At 35.0% G+C, this 23,822-nt stretch overlaps 1 protein-coding gene across 10 annotated transcripts in view; it reads left to right on the plus strand.

Moving 5' to 3' along the window:
* The window catches only part of VPS13B (vacuolar protein sorting 13 homolog B), a 465,113-nt gene that overhangs the window by 215,938 nt on the left and 225,353 nt on the right, over positions 1-23,822 (plus strand). For 9 of the 10 annotated variants that reach the window (XM_086741084.1, XM_086741085.1, XM_086741079.1 and 6 more), the window contains 2 exons: positions 5,521-5,668; positions 17,904-18,031. In XM_086741084.1, coding sequence (XP_086597210.1) covers positions 5,521-5,668; positions 17,904-18,031 — 276 coding nt within the window. The remainder of the gene's footprint in view (positions 1-5,520; positions 5,669-17,903; positions 18,032-23,822) is intronic. The other variant, XM_086741082.1, reaches the window with a different exon arrangement.

Consider the following 23,822-nt stretch of genomic DNA (forward strand, 5'->3'; position numbering starts at 1 on the left):
TATAAAATTCTTTCACTGCTTTATAGAAAAATCATTGTGAGCTGAGGATATTATCAACTCTTGATGGGCAATTCTTCATTCAGACATCTGCATCAGAGGTCTTTCTGGAACGTTTGCCTAAGATGAAATAATTTTATCATCCATAATTTTATCATTTTATCATGTAAAACAAGTAATTCCTCTAATTTGATCTATCTTAGGATGACTTTTGGAATATTGCAGATCGTTGTGTCTTATGAAGCCAAACACTTCTGATAATGAATAACGATGAATAGGTGACAGTCGTAGAATGGTTTGGGTTGGAAGGAACCTTCAAAGGCCATCTTGTCTAACCCCCCTGCAAGAAGCAGGGACATCTCCAACCAGATCAGGTTGCTCAGAGCCTCATCCAACCTGGCCTTGAATGTTTCCAGGGATGGGGCATCCACCACCTCCCTGAGCAGCCTGTTCCAGTGTTCTGGTACGTTTCAATACCCAAACTAAAGATTTTTCTGTGTTGTAGCAAAGTTGGCTGTTGGGGGTTGAGCTGTGTTGCCCTTCTTTAGTTCTAGTTTTTCTCTTCTACCTTGCTAAATGGAAGTAAAGACTTTGATTAAACAAGCATGTTTCTACAGTAGACACAATTATCTTCTTGATGTGCAGAGATTTCCCAAATTATAATGGGTTTTTATTTCTGATATTGCTTGCAGACCACAAGCACTGAGTTTATCCCCATCGAGATCTGTCACCTCTTACCCCAGGAACACAGTTGAGTTTCTGAAGGATGTGGGAATGAAATCTTTCACAATGAAGGTGGCGAAACACTGGAACAGGTTGCCCAGAGAGGTGGTGGATCCCCATCCCTGGAAACATTCCAGGCTGGGTTGGACAAGGCCCTGAGCAACCTGATCTGGTTGGAGATGTCCCTGCTTCTTGCAGGGGGGTTGGACTGGATGGCCTTTAAAGGTCCCTTCCAACCCTAACTATTCTGTGATTTTATAAGTTGCTGTTTACCTAGGGAACTAAACCTACATGGAACTTGAACCTTTTATCTTCTAGTTTCAGAGGCCCCTCAAAACTGCTAATTGAATGCTTTCATCAGTTGTTGAAAATGTGGGGGTTCTTAATTTACATCAGTTAATCATAAAAGTTTGGAAAGATTACAGCTAATCAGTGATTGGTCTTTTCTCCCAGCAGAGCACTTTTCTGAGCATACCTGAAGTTCCTACCTGAAGCAGTCATACAATTTCATTTGAATTAGCAAGTTCATCTGCCAGAAAAGAAGGTGCCTCTGTGAACCCCAAGGGTTAGGCATGCCTAATATTTTTTTATTTAGGAATTAATTTAAATTTAATTAATATAATTTTATTAATTAATTTAATTTTAATTGGTAACTAGGCCTAATACCTAGTTTTGTTTGAGCTCTCTGAAGCAATTTGTATGCTTATATTATTAATTTCAGGAATCAAAACAATGAAATGTTACTCTGGAGTCAAGCAGCGATTGTGATTTCATCATATTAAAACTTGTTGCAAGGTGGGCAAGGTAGATCCTCCTTGCTGTTGGAGTTCATTCTGGCACAGCTTGGACAGTGTTGCAGCATAGGTAAATATTCCTCTCTGAGATGGTTAGTGATCGTGTGACCGTGCTCTTATATGTTCACAAAATACCATGTGTTGACTTGAACTACCATCTCCCAATTCCAAAGACTTAATTAATTTTTGTTTCTGCTTGCTGGTTGCAAGCTACTGCATGTGTACTCACCAATCCGTGTGCACATAGCATGTGCTCTATAGGATAGCTGGGTTTGGTATAATTTCAAATATGGCAACCTATGTCTGGCTGAGACTTCTGAATTCAACATTTCACAAGCCCGTGCTTCTCTTTTTTTTTTTTTTTCCATTAATAATAATATTGAAGTTCATGTCTTGGAATATTCTTTTGCCTTTGGTTTGTTACTGGGGAGGTGACTGTATAGACATCCCTCAAATGAAAGTTACTCGTCTGCTCAGTTGGTCAAGTTTTCTTTAGAATGCGTTTCTCATGTTTCCAGATCTGCATGCATCTTCTTCAGCCTCACACTCGTGGGAAGTTATAATTGAGAAATAAAATATTTAATTACCGAAAATCCCAAGTAAAATAAAATATTAATTTATTCTACCTGGGGCAAATTTCCACTAGCCCTCTTTACAGGGAATTTTAGCTTCAGTTAGTTGGCGTATCTCCACATAAATCAGGAAATAGTTTGGGCTTGGGTTTTTTTTGGCAGATTGGTTTTTAGCTATTATTGTTTTGTGCCTTTCTCTGATTATAGATCTTTGTCGTTTCCAAAGTCATGTTGACCGCACAGTATGAAGTAAAATAAAAAATACAATCTGAATCAGTTATCTGTTTACATGCATAAATAGCATATATGTATGTGTGTGTTTTGAGTACACATACTTAACATGGTGTGTAATGTGTTAGATTATTTGTATCTATAAAATTTAAATGTGAAAAGGGATAACTTTCCTGTAGCTTTTTAGCCACTGCTTAAAAGTTAATTGTATTAATTATACTGGAAAAGTAGTAAATTTTCTTATTTTAAGTACCATGAATTATTATTAATCTAATATGAAGTGTATAACAGCCACAAAATATTATTACATTGACAAAACTGTGGTCAGTATTCTAGAACAGAATCTGATTTTGGCTTTATGTCAATAAAACAAGCTCATATAAATGTTACTGTACTTCCAGAACTTTGTTAAATGTTCGTTATTTATCTTCTTTGTAACATTACCAATTAGTAACCATAAAGCTTACATCCCAAGTAGGTGTGTTAAACTTTACTACATATTACTTTATAGCTAGCTTTTTGGATTCTTGTGATGAAATGCTTATGATAACACTTGCCTGCAATGTCTCCTTTCACATCAGATTCGTCTTCTTGTACAGCTGTGGGGCTCTTGTCATCTGCTATTTCCCAAGCCACAATTTCCTCATCAGTTTGTGGTTAAAAACCAAATCTTGATGATCCTTTTCCATCTAGTTCAACGTTGATCTTTCATCTTCTGCATACTTTTAACCAGAATTCTTTTGCCAAAAACCTGACAAGATTGTACTAGGCGTCATCAACAGCAACATCAGGCTTGGTTTCAGTGAGCAAAGATGAAACAGCTGTTTCATTGTCCAGATCAGCACTCAAGCACTCAATATTTGGTCTTAATTTTTTCCAGCCTTTTCTGGCTGTGATAGCCTTGATGTTTTTCACTATATGACTAGTGGTGTAACATTATTATTATATTTTGCTGATCCATTTCTTCAGTGGTTCAGAAATAGATACTGCTTCTTCAGACAGTATTTCCATCCTATTGTCTTTTGTACCGTCTTGTATTGTCTGTGTTCACTCTTCAGAAACTCTTGCTTCACTTCAGCAAGTCAATGTTCTTGCAATGTTACGTCCAGCATTACCAAATCGTGGCTCAACAGTTGCTGTCATGGGAAAGCTGCAGATGGCTTTGCCTTATGAAAGGTTATATCAGATAAAATGCTAAATTTCGAAAATAAGTGATGTAAAATGTCTGTTGAAAGTTTACAAAACTTCAGACTCTCTCCTTTTATGCATGTGGGAAATATTTCTCCCTTTGCTAAGCTGGTGGGGGTTTTTTATTGTTGTTATGGCTAGAGGACACCAAAGTGGCACGTTACTGCGTTCCAGAATGACTTTTTAGTGCTTTTGGAGACAAAGCTGATGACTGTGTGTATGTTCAGAGAGAGAAAGAGAGTTGAGAGTTCTGTTTGTCATTGACATGAGTATTTTCCTATTAACTTTGCATTCCACTGTATATATAAGTTGATTGTTTTCACTGGAGTAGGATTAAATAGTTGATTGTCTGTCTTATTTTAATTTACTTTTATAGTGGAAAATAGTGAAGGCGTTTGGAAGTCATTCTCCTTCAATTAAATGATTTTTCTGTTTGTTTTGGGGTTTTGTATGTGTGCACGTGTTGCACATGCTTCGTTCACTGATCTGTTTTCTATTGGAGAAAATTTACAAGCACATTGCCCGCCTCACACGAATTTGTTTCCCACAGAGATTTCTAATGCAACGTGTGAGGTTTCTCGTTACCCAGCTATATGGATTGCATTTTCACTCCAATACCAACAAAATTAAATTACACCAAAAATTATTAAGATACATGTAATCCTAATGTCTGATCTTTAGAAAAAAAAAAAACTTTTATCATCTTTAAATGATAACCTTCTGCAAAATCAACGGTAGAAATAATCTACTTTTGTCAACTGGGATGTATCTACAATTTACATGGCAGCTAATGCTACAGCAAAATTGAGGCTGCAGTTTTTGTAATGATTTTGTCTTTTTTAGCTCACGTTAATTAAAAAAAAAAAGTAACAAGAAAGTTAATAGACTGTATTCATTTGTGGACCTCCAGTTCCAGAACCTGTGTGGATTAATACACGTCACTCTTTTCTAATCTTGAAATAAGCATGCAGTCCTTCAACCTGGATTTTAATGTGTTCAGTTTTGTTTAACAGTGTTGTATTTTGAGCAGTTTGTCATTTCATAGAATCATAGAATGGTTAGAGTTGGAAGGGACCTTCAAAGGTCATCTAGTCCAACCCCCCTGCAAGAAGCAGGTACATCTCCGACTAGATCAGGTTGCTCAGAGCCTCATCCAGCCTTGAACGTTTCCAGGGATGGGGCTTCCACCACCTCTCTGGGCAACCTCTTCCAGTGTTCTACAACTCGCATTGTAAAAATTTTTTTCCTAGTATCCAATCTAAATCTACCTCCCTCTATTTTAAAACCATTCCCTATCGTCCTATTGCAACAGGCCCTACAGAAGAGTTTCTCCCCATCTTTCTTGTAGGCCCCCTTGAGGTACTGGAAGACCGCTATCAGGTCTCCCTGGAGCCTCCTCTTCTCCAGGCTGAACAGCCCCAACTCTCTCAGCCTGTCCTCATAGGAAAGGTGCTCCAGCACTATTATTTACTGATATGCTTGAAAGACAAAACGATTCAAAATCAGCAGTGGACAGAATTAAATTTTGTATTTAAAATATGAGGAGCAAATAAAATAATGTATAAATAACAATGCATCTTTTCTTTTAAAGTTTAATGAACATTGATAAATTTCTGTGCAAAACTTCAAGATCTTCATATCTGGCTAAAATTTTCCAATTTCCATTAAACATTAAATAATTATTTTTCTTTGGTGATTGTCCAGATTTATTCATGTGCATTTTTGTTTGGCTAACAAACATGGTATTTTAAGTTAATAAAGTATATTTCACTTTTTTTTTGTTATCGTAGAGCTTTCTTCAGACTAACAGGACTGAAATAATGAATTACAAGTGCAAGTCTGAATGTAGCTTTTCATAATTTGTTTTCAAAATACATGTGCTCCAATCATTGTTTCAAATTGTTTTCTGTACATTTCAAGATATGTAGTTTAAGACATGCTTCTCATGACAATGTCATAATTCAATATTAATATGTTTTGGTTTTGAGTGGTTCACAAGGGACTTCTTTTTCTAGCAGTCTGTAGGAACTGTTCCACTTGGTGTGTCAGTAACTCGAAAAAAAGAGGATGAAGCATCAGTTGGAAGTGCACCTTTGGCAAGACAGCAATCAAATCAAGCCTCTGAGTATGCCAGCAGTCCTGTCAAAACAAAAACAGTAACAGGTATGATCACTTAATTGAAACTAGCCATTCTGCCTTTGCAGCCTCCCTCAGTAATGTCCATCTACAACTGAACAGCATCAGCTGTGCAAATACCGTGGAACAATTTTCAGTTTTAAAGAAATATTCTCCCAGAAAATTACCACTTTAAAATTAAAAATAATCAAACTTGCAATTTTGAAATACATGTTTAATTTTCTTGTAATTTTTGTTTAGGTACTATCTTTGGGGCCATGATAGTTTCATGTGACACATTTTTTTTTAAAATCAGATAAAGGAAATGTGCTTTCAATAGAATATTTGCTGTTTGCTTTGATATTTAGTATTTTAGTCCATAATTTTGAGACTTTATACACTGTGATTAATCTCCTGGATTCCAGTCAGTCTGTTCACATTGCTTAAAGTCTGGCATGTACAGAAGTCAAGATTTGTGCGTAAACAGTTGAAATTCCATTTCCAAAATCACTCTCCCATAGAAAATGCTTTGTTGGCACTTTCTGTTTATGGAGTTAAAGAAATTATTAAATTTAGGAATTTCTGGCCACATAAGAGTACTAAAGTTAAACTTTGTTATCACTAATCAAGATGATATGGCTTTCTGGGATTTTCTAGGCTATTTATTCACATACTACTGTCTGCAAGTGGTGAAGTAGGAGATCATCCAAAAAAAAGTGACTATCCAACTGAGACTTTTAGTAATCCTCCTGAAATACACTGAACAAATTCTCTTTTCCTTTGCATTGATGTTTATTTCCAGATAATCATTAAGTACTTCAAGATGTTGTCTTTTGAAACTGAGATTACAATCTTGTCCATTAGTAGTAGGGTTAATAGTCACTTTGAGATTAAAAAGGACTAAAACTAGAAAATCTGTTTGAATGTTGTGTGGGTTGCCATGTTGTCATTGGTAGTAAAATAAGTTTCATTTCAAGGACTTCTTTCTATTTCATTTATGAATGTCCTTTATTTTTAGAATTTATCCTTTTGTTTTTGTCACTCATTTAGGAATTTCCTTTATTTTTTGCCTGTAATGAAATTACTGTACTAAGTGTATTCTTCCTTTAAATATATTTATCATCTATTCTACTATATCAATATCATAAATGGTATGATTTGTTCCTTCTTGAGGTTAATCCTATCAGTGCTGTCAACAAAACACAAAGGTGTAATTCACTAGAGAAGCTTTTGTAAACTTGAATATTTGACATTCAAAACTAGCTATTTGCATTAACAGATGCTAAATTAGTTTGTGTTAATTACCAATTTATAAAAGTATGTATGTAGTTTAGAGAACTAGCATTGTACTTGAGTTTTGAAAATTACTGTGCCAGTCTGGTACCTGCTCAGCTTGATAACCAGTTTTGATCTTCAGCCTTTGTTATTCTTCACCTTGAGTATTATCTTTTCTGCACTAACAATCACACCAGGATAGTCTACTAAAAGAAAATGTTATTGTTGAAAAACTAGAAATACCACGAATGTAAATTTTGCTTTGTTTCGGGTTTTCTGTATGTGAGTGCAGAAATAATAAAACAAAGTGATAAATTATAAATAACATCCAAAAAGCAAAAGAAGGATTCCTGTGCATCTCAGCTTCTTCCACTTCTTAATTTGAAGTTGATATTAAGATCTGTTTTCATTTACTTGGTACAACACACATTGCTGCAAAAATGAAAAGTTTGGTTTAGGTTTCATTTATGTTAGCTGCCACTTACTTTACTCATTCAGTTTATCAAATAACTTCAGCCTAAATGCTGGGCGTTTTACGTCATTAAGCAGATCCTTGGCTTCTCTAGAAAACATTTTTGTGACATAAGAGTTTGGTGCTAATAAATGAAAGGTGATAGTACTAATTCTCTCAAGAGGTAACATTGACTAAGCATTTTCTTTTTTTTTAATTAGAAGCAGTCTTTTAAAGAAGAGATTACTAAATTTGGTTTCATTCATTTTCAACTGTTAAACCAGATTTTTAAGTGATGCTACATATGTATAGCGGAGGATCTATTTTCTTTGGTTTTTAAGATGTAGTGTGCCTGACATTGGTGGTTTGAAGGCTAGCCTGTGTTTTAAAATGTCTACCTGTTTGTTGTACTCTGGAGACAAAATGCCAGGTGTAATATACCTGAAGTATTTCAGACTTACATGCAAAAATGGAGGAAAAAAAAATACAAAATGAATGACAAAGATCAAGAACTTTCTATACTAGTGAAATTATTTAAAGGGATGCTCTCTGCTTCAGTAGACCACACAGATTTCCCTTAATTGAAGAAAGAAAGAAGAGCCATGTCATGCTACAGTGCCACGCAGGCTTGTTCTCTGTATCACCTCCTGAAACTTCAGGCGATGTTAGAAGTTTTTTCCTGTAGAGTTCATCTTGTGCACTGTGTGTCAGAATTGACTTTGTGCTGGAAGATTCAGGGGACAATAAAAACTAACACAGGTGTCGTGTCACAGAAAAAGGTTTCTGATTACAAACCCACCAGGTTAGAGAAGACTGAAGGGATGCAAGTGTGAAAGGTGAAATCTCATTCTCAGAAGTTTCAGTGGATCCCTTCTTTCACAATTAATTTCTTCACAGGTATATAATGTGCTGAAATATGGTGAATGACTGACTAGTTTATTAAACTGAAAACAGAGTACCTGGGATTCTTCTCCTTTCTAATTTTTCTGGGTCTCACTCCCGCAATTTTTCACTTTATTTCCTTTCTCTTAGTTTCACCTACTTTCTGTTTGAGTTTTTTTTTTCATTATTTGTCTCGCGTTTTTAAACCAGGAATACCTCACCGGTACATCTATAACGCTACCTATGCTACAAAAGCTTTCTAAGTAAAATGGCTAACAATCCCTCATATTTCTTAATCATCAAGGCTCTAGCTATAGATTCCTGAAGTTGTCAGAAAACTGAGATTCCTACATTGATAAACCTGAGATTCCTACATTGCTAGCAAGCACATATGCATAGTCTTTGCAGCTTGAAATAGATTTTATCTTAAAATCATGGTATTCAGGTGGTGATTTTGAATTTATCCTTTTCAAGTCTAGCATGATCTCAGCAGTCGCTCCCTTGAGAACTGCTAGAAACCAACCCTATATATTAAATGAAAGCAGTTTGTAATCACAGCTGTAAAATGATTTAAAACATTGATCTTGAGTTCAGTTTATTAGTTAATGGCTGCTGAGACCTTGCCAAAAATGAAGCATGGGAAAAGAGCAAAACTACTATTTATATGGTGTATCTCTGTGAAAATCCAAGATTTTTGTTCTTAAGTCTCAAACTGTAGTTATTTATAAATCTCCTTAACCAGACACTTCAAAACTAGAGTAAGATAATAGAATATATGGTTTAAATTTTGTGTGATGTAGCTGTGAACAACCAAGGTGATAAAGAAAGAATATTTAAAAAAAAAAGTAATAAGTATTTACCTCAATTCCTCCATCCACCCACTTCTGCCATTCTCAGCAGTTCAGCAGTTTTCTGTTAGTTCAATGAGAAGTGATTTGCAGACCTGTAGCTATACAGAGAAGTATAACTCTTATGTCTGGATAGTGGCAAAATGATTCCTATATGTGAATATAAATATGTAATATTTTTATATATATATATGTAATATTTATATATATATATATAGCATACCTGTACAGGAAGAAGGTATGGACTGCAGTAGATGGATAGGGCAGTCTTTGAAAGCTGTCCTGTGCACACTATTGAATAATGATTAAAGCCAAAATTCTGTTTTCACACACTCAAGATGGGTGCTTGTTCATTACTAAAATAACTTGCAGATTTATTTCATATTAAGTTATTAAATGATTGTAATTATTTTCACTCTGTTTGAAAAATAGAACATTTTCCATTCTTAAAGATGACATTGGTTTGGTGGGGGGTGTTTTACTGCCTCATAGTGAGGTCTTCTTGTAGCCGTTACATTGAAGTTTAATTTCACCAACATCTACCATGATGTCCAACATTTAGCAGTGCTTGGAAGCAGCAATGATATCCCAGACACAAATTTGATCTTTTGTGATGCAACCCAGTGACTACGGCATCTAATTTTCAGTAACAGTAGAAAAGTAGCCTCACACGTGCTTTTTATTATGAGGAACACTTTTAATGAAAGAAGCTGCTTTAGAGATGCTGAAAAGGTTATTAATTTTTTTTCTCATTCAGAATCCTGAAAGTTGACTTTTCTTATAGCCACAGGATAGGTAGGTAAGTGGAATTTAGTGTATCATCTAAGAAGTCATGAATCTTTCAGCTGGAGTAGGCTGCCTAGCCTCTTGCAAAGGTACCTGAAATGGAAATGCCCTGTCCCAGAACTGAAAGTACAATTGTCACATAAAATTTTACTGATGCAACACCCAGTTATTTGGTCATGGTACAGGGAGTGACTGCATTTCAGCCGTGTCATGAGGGTAGATCAGGCCATATGACAACAGGCAAGTGGTTTTATCACTAGTCTAGCACCCATGACCAAGGATTGCTCCATTTCATTGTCTGGTGGACAGATTGCAAGGGCATTTGCAAAAGAGAATTAAACAGTGGTGAGTTTTGGACAGCTTTTTCCGTAGGCTGGGTTGATCAGGTCCACATGTCGGAGTGCACACCAGTTGTTTAATACCACTACAATTTCGGTATTACCATTGAGTATCAGTCCCAAGTTCAAAGCTCAGAAGAGAATCCAGCATTGTTTAATTCTGCAGGAAGTGTATATGTAGTGCCTAGGAGTATGTGCATATGGAGAGAAAGACACAACGTGAAATCATTCCAGTTTTGAAAAATCTCTTTTTATGTTTCTGAAGTGTTAATATTTTGTTCTATGAAGCTATTGTTCTTACAGATAAATAATTGAAGAATTTTAAAGTTTCGTAAGTGCTAAGTTACACCTAGTCTACTATTTGTTTGTATTTCAAGCAGATGGAGGATGGTGTCATCATAAGAAAGTTCAAAACTCTGTCTTAGATGGCCTTTATATTCTTATATCCTCTGTCTTGTATAAAGTGTCAGATTTCTAATAAGGACAGAGCTCCTGATGCCAATTTCTGCCTTCTTTACCCTGCTTGCTTATTTTCCTCGAGTTTGTAGAAATGTATCTTTGAGAGATTTATCTTGTCAAATTTGATTTATATTGACCAGCAAATGCCAAAGGATTAGAGGACAAGCAAATGAGTTGCATACATATGCATAGACTATCGGATTGCAAAGCCTGCTTTCCATAGGAAACTGGGCAAAGAAAGATCCCCACCTTTCCTTTCAGTCACTTCCTAACATTTGACAGTGTAGATATAATAACGCACTTATAAGTTGGTTGTTAATCACTTAACATAACTGGAACTTCTTGGCTGTTATGGGAAGTGTTAGTAATTTGATTTTGAAAGTTTTACTCAAATAATTCGTAAAATTCCTTTAAAATATACACACGAGATATTTCTGAACCACTATTAAACACTTCTCCACAGAAGAGAAGAGGAAGCTTTAAATGTAGACATGTCTTTTGTTTTATTTAGACCAACTGATGCTGTGTTAGTGATTTTATTTGGTTTCATCTTAAGTTAATAAACTTTCCATTGAGTACAGTGTGGCAGAATATGAGCTGCACGTAGCAAAACTGGATGCAGTTACTGATTTTTTTTTTTTTTTTTCCCCTGTAAGTACAACTAGAATGCTGAGCTAGATTCCTGCTAAAATGAGCTATTGGAATGCAAAAAACTGGCAAATAAGTCTGGCTGGTGAGAAATCAATGGATTATCTGAAGTATTTGAATTAGTAGGTCACTATTTCTGCTCAATGAACTGAATGATTATTGTTTATTCATGCCTGCTATGAAATGTATGACTGATGATTTATTGGGAAGATGAATGAAATTAAATAGATGCTAAATAGGCAAAGTAAAATACAGGAATTTAAAGCTGACACACATTTACCTAGTATGCCTCAAAATACTTGGATTTTTATACTTTGATAAATAATCCTTCCAAGAACTAAAGTCCATTTAAAAGGAAGGTCTCTAGGCACAGATGATGTATAGTAACTTTTAAATGGCTGGACAGTCAAATACCTATATTGAAAATTAATTATTGTGAGTTTTCATAGCTAGTAAAATGTCTGACTTTTTTGTTATGACGACATGATTTCTTCAGTTCATGTGTGGATTTCAAAAGCATTAGTAGCACAAAGCCAATGTAGTATATCAAACCACACATATGGAGAAATTAAAAGTTCGGAGAGAAAGAATGGTTGTTTATTTTTAGATTATGTGTAAAACACTAAGGAACTTCCAGTGGCAGAAAACTAGACAGAATTCCTCCTGCATTTACCAGAAAAGTTACTGCAAATCCAAAGGCTGATAAAGGCTTCAGTACCTAAAGAGGGCCTACAGGAAAGATGGGGAGAAACTCCTTAGCAGAGCCTGTTGTGATAGGACAAGGGGTAATGGTTTTAGAATAGAGAGAAGTAGATTTTGCTGGACATCAGGAAGAAATTTTTTACACTGAGGGTGGTGGAACACTGGCACAGGTTGCCCGGAGAGGTGGTGGATGCCCCATCCCTGGAAACATTCAAGGCTAGGCTGGATGGGGCTCTGAGCAACCTGATCAGGTTGGAGATGTTCCTGCTCCTTGCAGGGGGGCTGGCCTAGATGAGCTTTAAAGATCCCTTCCAATCCAAACCATTCTATCATTTTATGATAAATTCAGGCATGGACTTTAGATATGAACATGCATATAATACGTTTTCGTCATTACTACTAGTAGCTAGTTTTGCCTGTGGAAGGTGATCGTTGATTTGTACCGACGTGTCAGTCCTTTTTTTTTTTTTTTTGTTCCCATAACTACATAGGTAATTTTTGCCAGAAATAGTGCAGCAATTGTTAAGAATTTAGAGGGAGAAAATATTGACCATAGCTAATCCCTAGCTGACCCCCACTTTCACATAGAAAGATCCTTTTTGCTTGCACAACAGTGTTAATATGACATTTGTCTTTGCTTGGTGATGTATGTTTACTCTAGAAAAGGGCTTATTGGGTAAAATGTTAGAAGCCTCTGTATTTTAACACTTATTCTACTGCTAACTCCTTGAATTACAATTCTAATTTAGTCACTACACCTCTCTGCTGCCATTTCCAATTATCATCTTGATTGATAAAAGTAATATATTATTGGTGCCATTAGTAAAGTAGGATGCAGAAATGCTCAAAGCGCAGTAAAATAAATTATTTATGCAAAGACTATTTGGTATGTGGGCAAATATATTGCATATTTTTATAAGCCTTTATAAGCTTGCTTTTATTTAAGTTAGTTAAATACTGCCTTTATTCTCAGACATCCAGATGAAGAGTGCAAACTTTTTTACAGATTGTCATAGTCTATCCTTAGGAAAAAAGTCTCAGTTACATGAATTATTCAAATATCAATCATCCAGGAATGGCGGTACAGAGAATAACTTATCTTATGATACCGCAAAAATAAAATGTGAATATTTCTGTAACACTTCTGATGGATACTAATGGTTCAGAAAATATTGTTAAATACAACTTTGACCTTCACCTAGTGATTTCACTGAGCTTACTACTTAGATTAACTTTTTATTTTTAATTTGGATTGTGGGGGAAGAGTAGTACATTAAGATAGGAAGTATTTTTAACAGGGTATCACTCTGTGTTTTTGCAATTTCTTGTATATGTGCAATGTTTAACTAAGCTTTCATGTAACAAGTTTCGCTGAATTTTTACTTTTGCACAATATTATATGTAGAAACCGAAACCTACTCGTTTATAGAAAAGAGCAAATAGGTTTTAAGTAGGTGGTGAGGGGTTTTTTAGGAGGAGGTAGTTTTTGTTTTGTTTTACATACAAATAAACCAATTAATCTTCTGCAAAAAAAAATCTGTAGGCCATTTAGATTTTTTTTCAGAGTTGTTTGAAGCTTGCATTTTCTCCTCCACTGCATTTTAATCTCATTTGTAATCCCTTAGACCACTTGATCTGTTCCTTAATGGCTTGCATTTGTCACAAACATCTTGGTATTTTTGAGTTTGTTTCTGATAAAAAGCCGTATCTAATGCACGCAAATGTGCATAGGTATTAAGAAATCCCAATGAGCTCTTTGACACTATGGAGACTACTTCTAGTATTAGCAGAGGAAAAATCTTTCCAGAAAGATTTTTCAGTATATTTTCCTTTGATTTCTGTCTTCTTTTAAATGTTGTTAATGTTCATGTATTTTGCTGTCATGGCCTCTCAGTAACTATGATGAGTTAGCAATCGGATTTTTCTCAGCTTAACTCGGTTCTGATGTGTGAGAAGCTGTATGACAGATGATGTGGGAAGGAAAGCTTGCCCAGCTTGTTGAGGTCGTATGACAGATGTATTTTGAGTCTGGTTGTAAGATGGGATGGTGGAGAGACCATCCTAGTGCAGGCTGCTGCATGGGCATCTGTCTATGAATCCGGTCTTTCAGGAGGAGCCCTCAGAGCTCAGTGAAGGTATGGATTTGCCTGCAGCAGGATGACCTTTTCCAATGAGAAAGAAGCTGCTGCCTTTTTAATGCATGAGGTTTCTGAGGCACACAGTGGGCCAAGAGAAATGAATCGTCTTGTGGCAGAGGAATGAGACATCATAGACCTGTACTGCATACAAACTGAGAATAAGGTATTAGTTTTGTATTTTACCTCCTTGTAGTTCAGTTGCTAGCTGTAAGGAGAGAGGAGGAACTGAAAGCATGAGGCCAGTAGTGAGTACAGATTATCAGTAGTCCTTAGCCCAGTAGTTGAAAATCTCTGATCTGTGATCTTTTCTGCTTTGATTTATTTGAGGAAATGTCAATTTGCCCCAGTTCTTCACACTTCAAAAGTTTTATTTTCCCTTTTGTGTTCCTTAGGTCACTGAATATTAATAGCACAGAATAGCACCATTTTTCCCAAAGATCTTTTTATTTTTAAAACTTTTAAGTGTTTTATGGATCAGACTTCTAAAGCAACCAGTTCCCAGTAGGCTAAAAAGTACAAAGGAGGAGGGATACCTCTGTGTAAGAAAGACACCTCTATCTAGAATTTATACTTGTAAGTCTTACTTAGTGGCATCTCCTACAAAGACAGTACATTTATGCTTTATTTTGCAGGATTGCCACTTGGAACTCCCTCTATACTTTAACTGTAATTTGTGAAATGAATTATGAAAACTGCTTCTGGTACTTCAATCCTGATTGATTTGATCAGTCCTTTTAAAATATTTGCTTATTACCAGTGTGTGTTCTGAAATTCATGGTGAGTGTGGCAGCCTTTGAATGTCAGTTGTGGTGTATATTTTTACAAAAATACCAGTTACACAATATGGGACTGGAAAACGAGTAAACATTTCATGTTCCTGTACACTCGTTTTCTTAAAAATTCAACTTGTACAACCTGAACTGTTGTTCAGGAACAACAGGAACCTCCTTCCATTTTTTTTTCCTCATCAGTTTGCAAGTCCTTCATACAAATCATATTTTCTGTCTAGCTATTGCTGACTGGCTTCTGGCTTTGACACACGGCTGATGACAGTGCCAGGAAATATTAGTCGGTTTTCAGTTCAGTAGTAGCTGAGTGGTGTAATTATTTTAGGAGATTAACCTTCATACCAAGACAGAGGAAGCTGATCCAGTCTTCACGTCTACTATAGAGGGCTAGCCAAACACACACGATAGCCACACCAGACTATGACAGTCTCTAAGCGACTGTCATCTACTGATGGCCTTGCCTGATGGGGAATTAAGATATTTTTCTGTCCCAGCATCCCTTCAGACAAAACTCTGGGACTTAACCAGTACAGGAAAAAAAATGAACAGAGGACTTCTTTCTTCTTTTCTTTTCAGGAGTTAGTTCTGTGCTTGTTTCTTCTTTCCGCTCAGAAACACTTCTTATTACTTATCTATTTTCCATAATTTCTGGTTGAATGGTTCCTTATCTGTTGGGTTTCGAGGCTTTCTTTTTTTTTTGGTCTTTTGGTTGAGTATAGGGTATTACAGTGAAGCTGTTGCATATCATGTATATTCCTGGAATTTGAATCAGCTTTACAGATTTGAATTGCACTTATATAGAGAGAAACAAATGGTGCTTCAGCCAACTAATTTTGGTTTTAATTCACAGATAGTTGTTTCTGGCATTAGAAAGTTAATTCCCCTAACTGAGTGAGAATTAGCAGACTGTGTTTCCCAGGGAACAAAACATGGGATGCTGGAACAAAATGTAGCTTTAGATCCCACTCCTGAGGAATACACTCGTTCAGTGATGTAGAATGTTGATATTCCCTGCTGATTGTGCTGTAGAATATGTAGTTTTACATTGTATTTATCTCTTCATCCTGACCTGAAGCATTCCTGCCTATAAGATTTCCAGAGTCTCACAGTGTATACTGTTCTCACCCTTACCCACACTTGTATTCTGGAGTCCTGCGCTCCAGTAACTCTTTTTATTTTAATATTTCTTAATACTCAAGCTGTTCCTAATTCTTCCCTTGTAATATGTGTAGTGTAGGGCCTGACTACACAGAGAAGATGGTGTGAACTGAGGTAGGGTAAGAAGTTAAAGAAGAACAGCTATTCCTCACTGAATGTCTTCATTTTAACTTAATCCATAAAGTGGATGGAATACTTACTGCATGGCATAGAAGTGTCCACATGAGAAAATAATTATGAAATAGCTACTCCACGCTGCTTCTCTATATGAAAAATTTACTTGTTTGTCTCACTAGCACAGCTGACAACAAACAATCCTGAAATGTCATGCTTTCTACATTCTCATGATCCAATTTTCATTCTTTATCATTCTAATAGATCCGTAATTGGAGCCAGGAATATCTGAGAGGACTAATTATACTGAAGACATAAAAATTCTATTTCACTCTTTTGACCATCTCTGGTTTTAATCTTTTGATTCTCCATCAGTTTAATAAAGTTAATGCTTCTCTTTCCTTTCAGATGATTAAAAATACTATTTGTTGAAGGATTTTGTCTAGAATATTAATCAACTCTGGTCTTTTCTAGCCTTGATGGGGAAAAATGTCACAAATTAATTCCTCAGCTGGCATTAACATTGCACACTCTTGGCAGAAATTCACTTCTCACATGTTTCATTTCTAATTCCTTGCATGTTTTTTTGCATGACCAAAACTGACTGAAGACCCAGTGATGCATACCAAGGGGCATATACTTCTGCTCACCTGCGTTCAATTGATAGCATAATTTTGTTTTAAGAATTTTTCTGTAGCCTGTATGTTACAGATAAATTTGTAGATTTCTCCTAGCTGTATAGTTGGGAGACATAAATTGTCACACTTGTGCCGATTTCAGTCTAGTTTAAAATGAAGTCATGAAGACTTAATAATTTATTCCTGTAGTTTTGTCAGCTCAACAACATGTAGGCCAAAGATAGAAATATTAAAGAAGCTGGCAATAATTTGGTGGGTATCCCAAAACATAAGGAGGATATTCTTTAAAAGATGACAGGAAGAGCTATGTACCACTCATAAAGTCTTTAATGAATTTGTAGTTACTACTTGATTTCCTCGTCTCCTCACTAGTCCTCTTCTAAAGTTCTGCTGTGGTCGTATTCAATTAAGTGCTTGTCATCTAATATATTTTCATATTAATGTTATTAAATAACTAACAATTTAAGGAAATTTCTCTTTGTACTAGAAAACATAGAATTTTGCAGAAATATCTCATACTTTAGTCGCTTTAAGCTTGACAAAATAAGAAAATGGTTTAATTTTTATGCCTTTTTTGGAAGCATACTCGAGTTTTTGTTAAGTGAGTTTTTTTAAAGAGAACAAATCAACGGCTGTAATTCAATATGGGCTATCTTTCATTCTTACGACAAGCTTAGAAAACTAAAACCTTTTTTAGATTACACTGGCAGCAATGTGTGTGAAAACCTCTTGGATTGCTATTCCATCACCAAATAGGTTATCACACTTTGAAAACTGTCTTAACTTGCTCGGGTCAAGCATTCTTAATAATATTTTCTTAGCAGTTTACGTTGAAAAATTTTAAGCATTTCATTTCATTGCATTTCTCACCAAGCTTAACTGATCCAGTTGTATTGCCAAGTTTAAAACTAATAGTAGATACTATTATTATGACTATAATGAGATGCATAGTGAAAGAAAATATTTTAAAAAATATTTTAAGTAATCTTTCTCTGTGCTATCAGTAGGTATATTAGTTATATATTCTTTGTATAACTGAATTTCGTTGTTTGCATTAGAATCTCGTCCTTTGTCACTTCCTGTGAAAACCATGCTGAACTCATCTGAAAGCTGCAGAAGTCCTGAAGAAAGAATGAAGGAATTTATTGGAATAGTATGGAATGCGGTTAAGTGCCTTACACTGCAGGTAAGATGAAAAGGAAGTGAAAAAAACTATGTCCTTCCAAACTTTATGATACTTTTTATGTATCCTACTGCTTTTTATTAGAGAGTTTTTAAAGGAGCTCCCAAGTTTTATTGTCTTATTTCAGTAGTTTCAAAGTCTTAGAGAATGAAAAATAAAATATACATTTTTTTTATAAATTAAGCAAAAAATAGTTTTAGATTACTAGTTTTCAAAATACTTTTTTATATCTAAGGGGAAGATCTTTTAAAAATTATATGAATAAAAAATACTTGTCATACTTTTCTGTATTATAAATATCGCTATACACCTTTTTATCCAGTTGAATTTGCAGAATACCTTCCTTTCTAAAAATATTTGAGGAAAGTGTGTGTGATAAATACATTCTTGCGGTGTGTGATACGATATTATGTTGTACTGGCGTGGCTCAGCTGCTTATTTGTCTACCTTTTCATAAAGGAGAAGTAGATGACCACTCAGATGAAACCATTTCATCCTAAATGACTCTGGATGAGTTTTTCTGCATGAGTTTTCATGTAGCAGTATATATGCATGCTAGACACAAAACAAAGGCCATGTAAGAAGTCCAGTGTTAAGACAGCACGATCAAATACTGGCTGGCTTAGAAATGCTAGAATTAAGATCGGTTCTTCCAAATATATATCAAGTTGCTTAGAAATTACCCTTATTTAGAATTATTATAATCTGTGCCTTTTGAACAGGACGTTCTGAGGTTGGTATTTTATGATACACCAGCATATAGTAGCAAAACTGTTTGGTTTTTAAAAAAAAAATTTAAAAATTTAAAAATTTGCTATTCCTGACAAAAAGTAATCTTTGAATGCCTGTTCCTTCTTTCTACCAAGAAATATATTTACTTATATACAAGTTTATCCCAGAACTTGAGTTTGCTTTACTCCTCTTTCATGCAGAAAGTACTTTGGGTTCAAAATATTAGAAAGTTTGAAAGCTTAAGTTTTGCCTGAACAAGAACTTCAGACTTGTAACTTGAATGCAGAACATACTGAAGCTGAGGAGATGCTTTCTATTAAGTCTGTTAGTTTTCAGCCAGCTCTTTCAGCATTGTTTCATGAACATTTTGCTCGTTTTCCTTTCTTTTTTAATGTTGTCACCACTGGAGATTAAAATGGCTAGATAAGGGGAGTCAAGAGAGATAATTTGTAAGCTGTTTGAAGGAAGCAGTGTGTTTTTGTTATGTGTCTGGGTGGTACCTAGCACAATGAGACTCCCTACTTACCGTTTGAGTCATAATAAAAATAATAACATAATAATGAGGATGATGAAGAGCTGGATCTTTTATAAATGGGGAAAATTTAATCAGGACTAAATTATTCTTCTTGTACATTTTTTGAGGTGTGCTTTGTTACGTGAGCAACCAGCAAAGTGAATTTGTTTAGAAGAATGGTTAAGATACTGACCAACTGAAAATAAAACGTGCCTGTTAGCAAATAGAAAAAAAAAAGTTTGTGTTCAAAGCAGTAGGTTTTTTGTGGAGATGAAAGGTGATGACGGTGATAGGCACATGTTTTCTCAGAGAGTAGTTTGTAAATGTGTCGCTGCTCTGACATAATACACTCATGGATTAGAGCTAATGCTGGCAGAGGTTTTTTTGTATTAGGTAATCTTTCTGGTGTTTGAGGTTCTAGATTTATTTACTTTTTGAAGGATTTTTTGGTAAGGTATTGCTTTCAATTTTCATAGTTATGAAGTTGAAATTATATTTTTAGTTTTATCTATGTTGAAATTAAATGGTCATATGAATTCATACAACTTGCACACTTCTGATATGTTTCATCCTTATGCTTTGGTCATACTTCATCAAGTACACGCCAATATCTTGCTAGAAGGACATTGCATGTTACCAGTGAAAAGTTTCAACAGACTCCAAGGAAACACCACAGGAAAAGTCTAAGAATGTGTTTCCAAACAAATATGCAGTAGTCCTTCATAGTGAAATATGAAGTACTTATAGATATATTTGCTGTTCTTTTTATTATTGCTAGTAGTCCCTATGTCTATTTTATTTAAATATATTTTTCAAGACACAAGTGCACATATATAGCTTTTTTCCTTCAATACCAGCCTAAATGAGAAAGCTGAAATTTGTACAAGGCAATTTATAGAGGATAAGATGATGAGGGTTATGACTCTGTTTTTCAGTTCAAGTACAGTATGATATATTTATTTTAGTAGACATAATGCACATTTTATTAAACACAGAAATATATTTATATGTTAAATTCATACAGATTTTCTGTATTTTATTATCATTTGGCATGATAAAGGCAAATTTCTAGAACATTTTGTCTAGTTAAATGCTGGAGCACTTACTAAAGCTATTTTCATGTTCCTGGATCTCTTATTAACGCGACTGTAGAACAGAAAATTCTATAGTTGTCATCAGATAAAACAGAACTTCATAACTTAAAATCATCAAAGGATTATTCTTTTAGTGGAAGTTTGAGTAAGTAAATGTGTTTGGAACCAAAGTAACTGGAAAGTTTATTTTGGATCCAAAGCTGGTGCTTGCTTAGCCCCAGCTCTGGCTTGCTCATGATAGAATATTGCATTAAGATTTTGTGCATTGGAGTTGTAGTAAGCTATTAGTATTTAAGTGAAAAGACTTGCATACTTAACTATAAAAAGTTGGGTTTATTATTTAGTTGTTGTAGGATTTTATGTGCAGCCTTGAAGTCTTTTTGGCAATTACACTGTGTAGGAGGGTAATACTCACTTTTCCTATGCTCTTCATACTAATAGTTGCTAAAATTGTGGAGCAGTATAAGCACAATTATTTTTAATTGGTTGTTAATGCTGAATTCCAGTGAGAATAATGAAGGATCTGTATTAAAAGCAAATGAATTAATAAGTAATGTTGCAATGAATGCCAACTAAATAAAAGTGTAATTATGACATATAAAACTTAGCCAGATATTCCACATGCCTTTAAATATCCCTGAAATTATTTGAAAAAATGAGTCTGTTTCCTGAAATTATTGAAAATAATATTTTCTTTAAAGCACATAACTTGTACAAAATTTGAGTTAAAGTGAAACATTGATTGAAAGAACAGAAATGTAAGGATGAGATTGACTAGAGTTCCTGTTCTTTGAACAGTGGTCTTTATTCATGGTTCAGGAAGAGAATACTGTGTAGTGCTAAGACATCGTCTTTTATGTGGTCAAAGAAAATGCAGCTGATCCTTATTATACTTATTTGTATGTACAGGTAGCCTGCTCTCTTAGTTCTCTTACTTATGTGCTTTGCTTTCCATTTATATAATTTTTACTTTTTGTCTAACTTCAAAATTTTAATTTCTGACCTGCCTTTTTAAATTCTGACAAACAGTCTGTGTCTGGCTCAACTGCAGGTGGTCTAATTAGGTAGAGATAATTTGGATGTCCGAGGCTGGGGTATGTTCTTATAATAGTGACTGCACCAGAACCTCTACATGAGATGTGTAATGGTGGGTTTTTTTGCCATTTTTGGAGTCATTGTGAGATGTTATTCTGTATATGAAACTCCCAGAAAAACACATTAGCCTTTCTGCTGAGAGCATATGATGGATGATGATTAACGTGGAGTGATGCCATTTGCCAGGAGACACTTTTACGTGAGTGTCACCTTGTGGGTCATCTTCAGTGCCTCTCATCAGTTTATATAGCTATAAAATGTGGGTTAGGGAAGGGAATCTGCTTACGGTATCACTGTCATGAAAGGCTGTAAAAACTCTTGTACAACCTGTCCCTCTTCGTTGTGATTGTGCAGGATAACTATAGCATGTCACTTGTTTTGTTTTGCTCCTTCCCACCCGCTCTTCTCAGTTAGGAAGACCTAATTCTTCTACAGGATATATTTCACTGTTCTCTCAGTTGGGCAACATTTTCTTTTTATAAAACATAAATTAAAAATACTCCCTTTATTCCCATAACTTAATACATTCCTTTTTATACAACAGAGATCTTAAAATCATTGCACTTTTTTAGGCTTATGTATTAGCAAAAGCTTAGAGCAACATGCTTTGCGTAACTTTTTAAGAGTACAAGGGAAAATACTGCTTGCTTCATTGGTTTATCATTAGTGTGCGTTACTTAGCATGTATAGGCCTTGACATAATAGAAATGAAAATAGAGAGTGATTCTGTTTCAAGAATTTGTAATAATTCCTTCTCTTTAACACATGAATGTGTTCAGTATTGGCAAAAGAACACGTTGCTACCAAAACTGAAATAAGATCCTTGAAACAGAAGGGATGTTGCCATGGAAAAATGAAGTAACACTCAGTGCAGCTGCGAAGCATTAATGAATAGGATATTTTTCTAAAAGATCATTTGTGTTTGGTGTGGCTTGGAGGGTCCCAACCAGATGGTTTCCATGAACAGGATCTGACCCCCAGCTTGAGGACTTCTTACTGGCAGATTACTTCATTTTCTTTCCCTTGGATTGTCAGATCCTTACATTAATGCAAGATTTACTGCTGCAGATTTATATTCAGTTACATAAATCAGTCACATTTTACATTAAATTCACTATTTTAGACACACAGTTTAACAGTTATTTTAAAAGTGTAAAAAGATTTATATGATAGCTTTAATATATGCTATTGATGTAGTTTAATTTTAAGATATTTGAATTACATATATTTTAAAGCAATTTCCGATTGGTGAAGCAATCTGTAGCACACATTCTCACTTTTGACCAACATGGAGTGCCATCATTTCAGGTGCACAAGACTGCACTGGAACTTGTTATTAGACAGATCTCCAGATTCTGTCGGATAAACGTACACAGATTCCATTGAAGTTGATAGTTGTGTGTAAGCAGAATCTGCCTCTGAGAAGTTCAACAGGTGCAGTTCATTTTTGCACTTACTTGGCCCTTGTGCATCCAAGTTGACAGTTTCTTTTGTAATTATAATAATTGCATGATTTGCCCTAAATTGGGGAATTTTGCCATATGTTCATTGTATTGGCTTTTGAAATCCTGCAATAGTGTATGCGAAATTCATTTATTCCTATAAGACTTTAAATGAAACACAAGAAGCAAACCATATCTGTAAGCAAATCTGTAATATTACATATGAAGGGCCTGATGCTATCATGTAAACCCCACCAAAATTCATGGTCAACTACCGCTCAGTTGTTTGAAAACGAATGGCAAAGTAATGCCTTTGTAAGCAGGAATTTCTCTCAGGCATTTGAAGGAGTGAAAATATTGTGATTCCACTTCAGTATTCTTGATACTGCTAATTAAAAAAAAAAAAAAAAAAAAATTGTCTGAAGAACTTGTCTGCAGTGCAAAGCTGCACTGAACTGTAAATTAAGTGTAAAAACTCTACTGAGTATTGGGATCTCTTCTCAGGAATATTTTGTAAAACATCTCCTGTAGATCCTACTGCTGGTAGTTTGATGAAGTATAGTATCTCTCCAAGTTGGTGGAATTTTTGGATTATTATTACCACATGGTTTGTATTTCCAGGCAGCATTTGATGTTAATCGTCATGGATATATATACAAAGAATGGATGATTTGATATAAACTGTTTACTCAGCAAATGCACTGATAAAACAAAAGTTATACTGATCATAAGTTCTTTTGTCATCTATTTAGCATTATCCTACAATGGCTTGACCTGCAACCTATTACTAATAGACCAGAAAACGATCTAATGTGTCACTGTAAAAATTTGCAAGTTGACACAATGAGTAATTTACCAGTTAAAAAAAAAATCCAAATCTATTACATCTGTAACAATACACCGTTGCTTTTCACCCA

The sequence above is a fragment of the Chlamydotis macqueenii genome, chromosome 2 (assembly GCF_036417535.1).
Source record: "Chlamydotis macqueenii isolate bChlMac1 chromosome 2, bChlMac1.mat, whole genome shotgun sequence".
Classification (NCBI taxonomy): Eukaryota; Metazoa; Chordata; class Aves; order Otidiformes; family Otididae; genus Chlamydotis; species Chlamydotis macqueenii.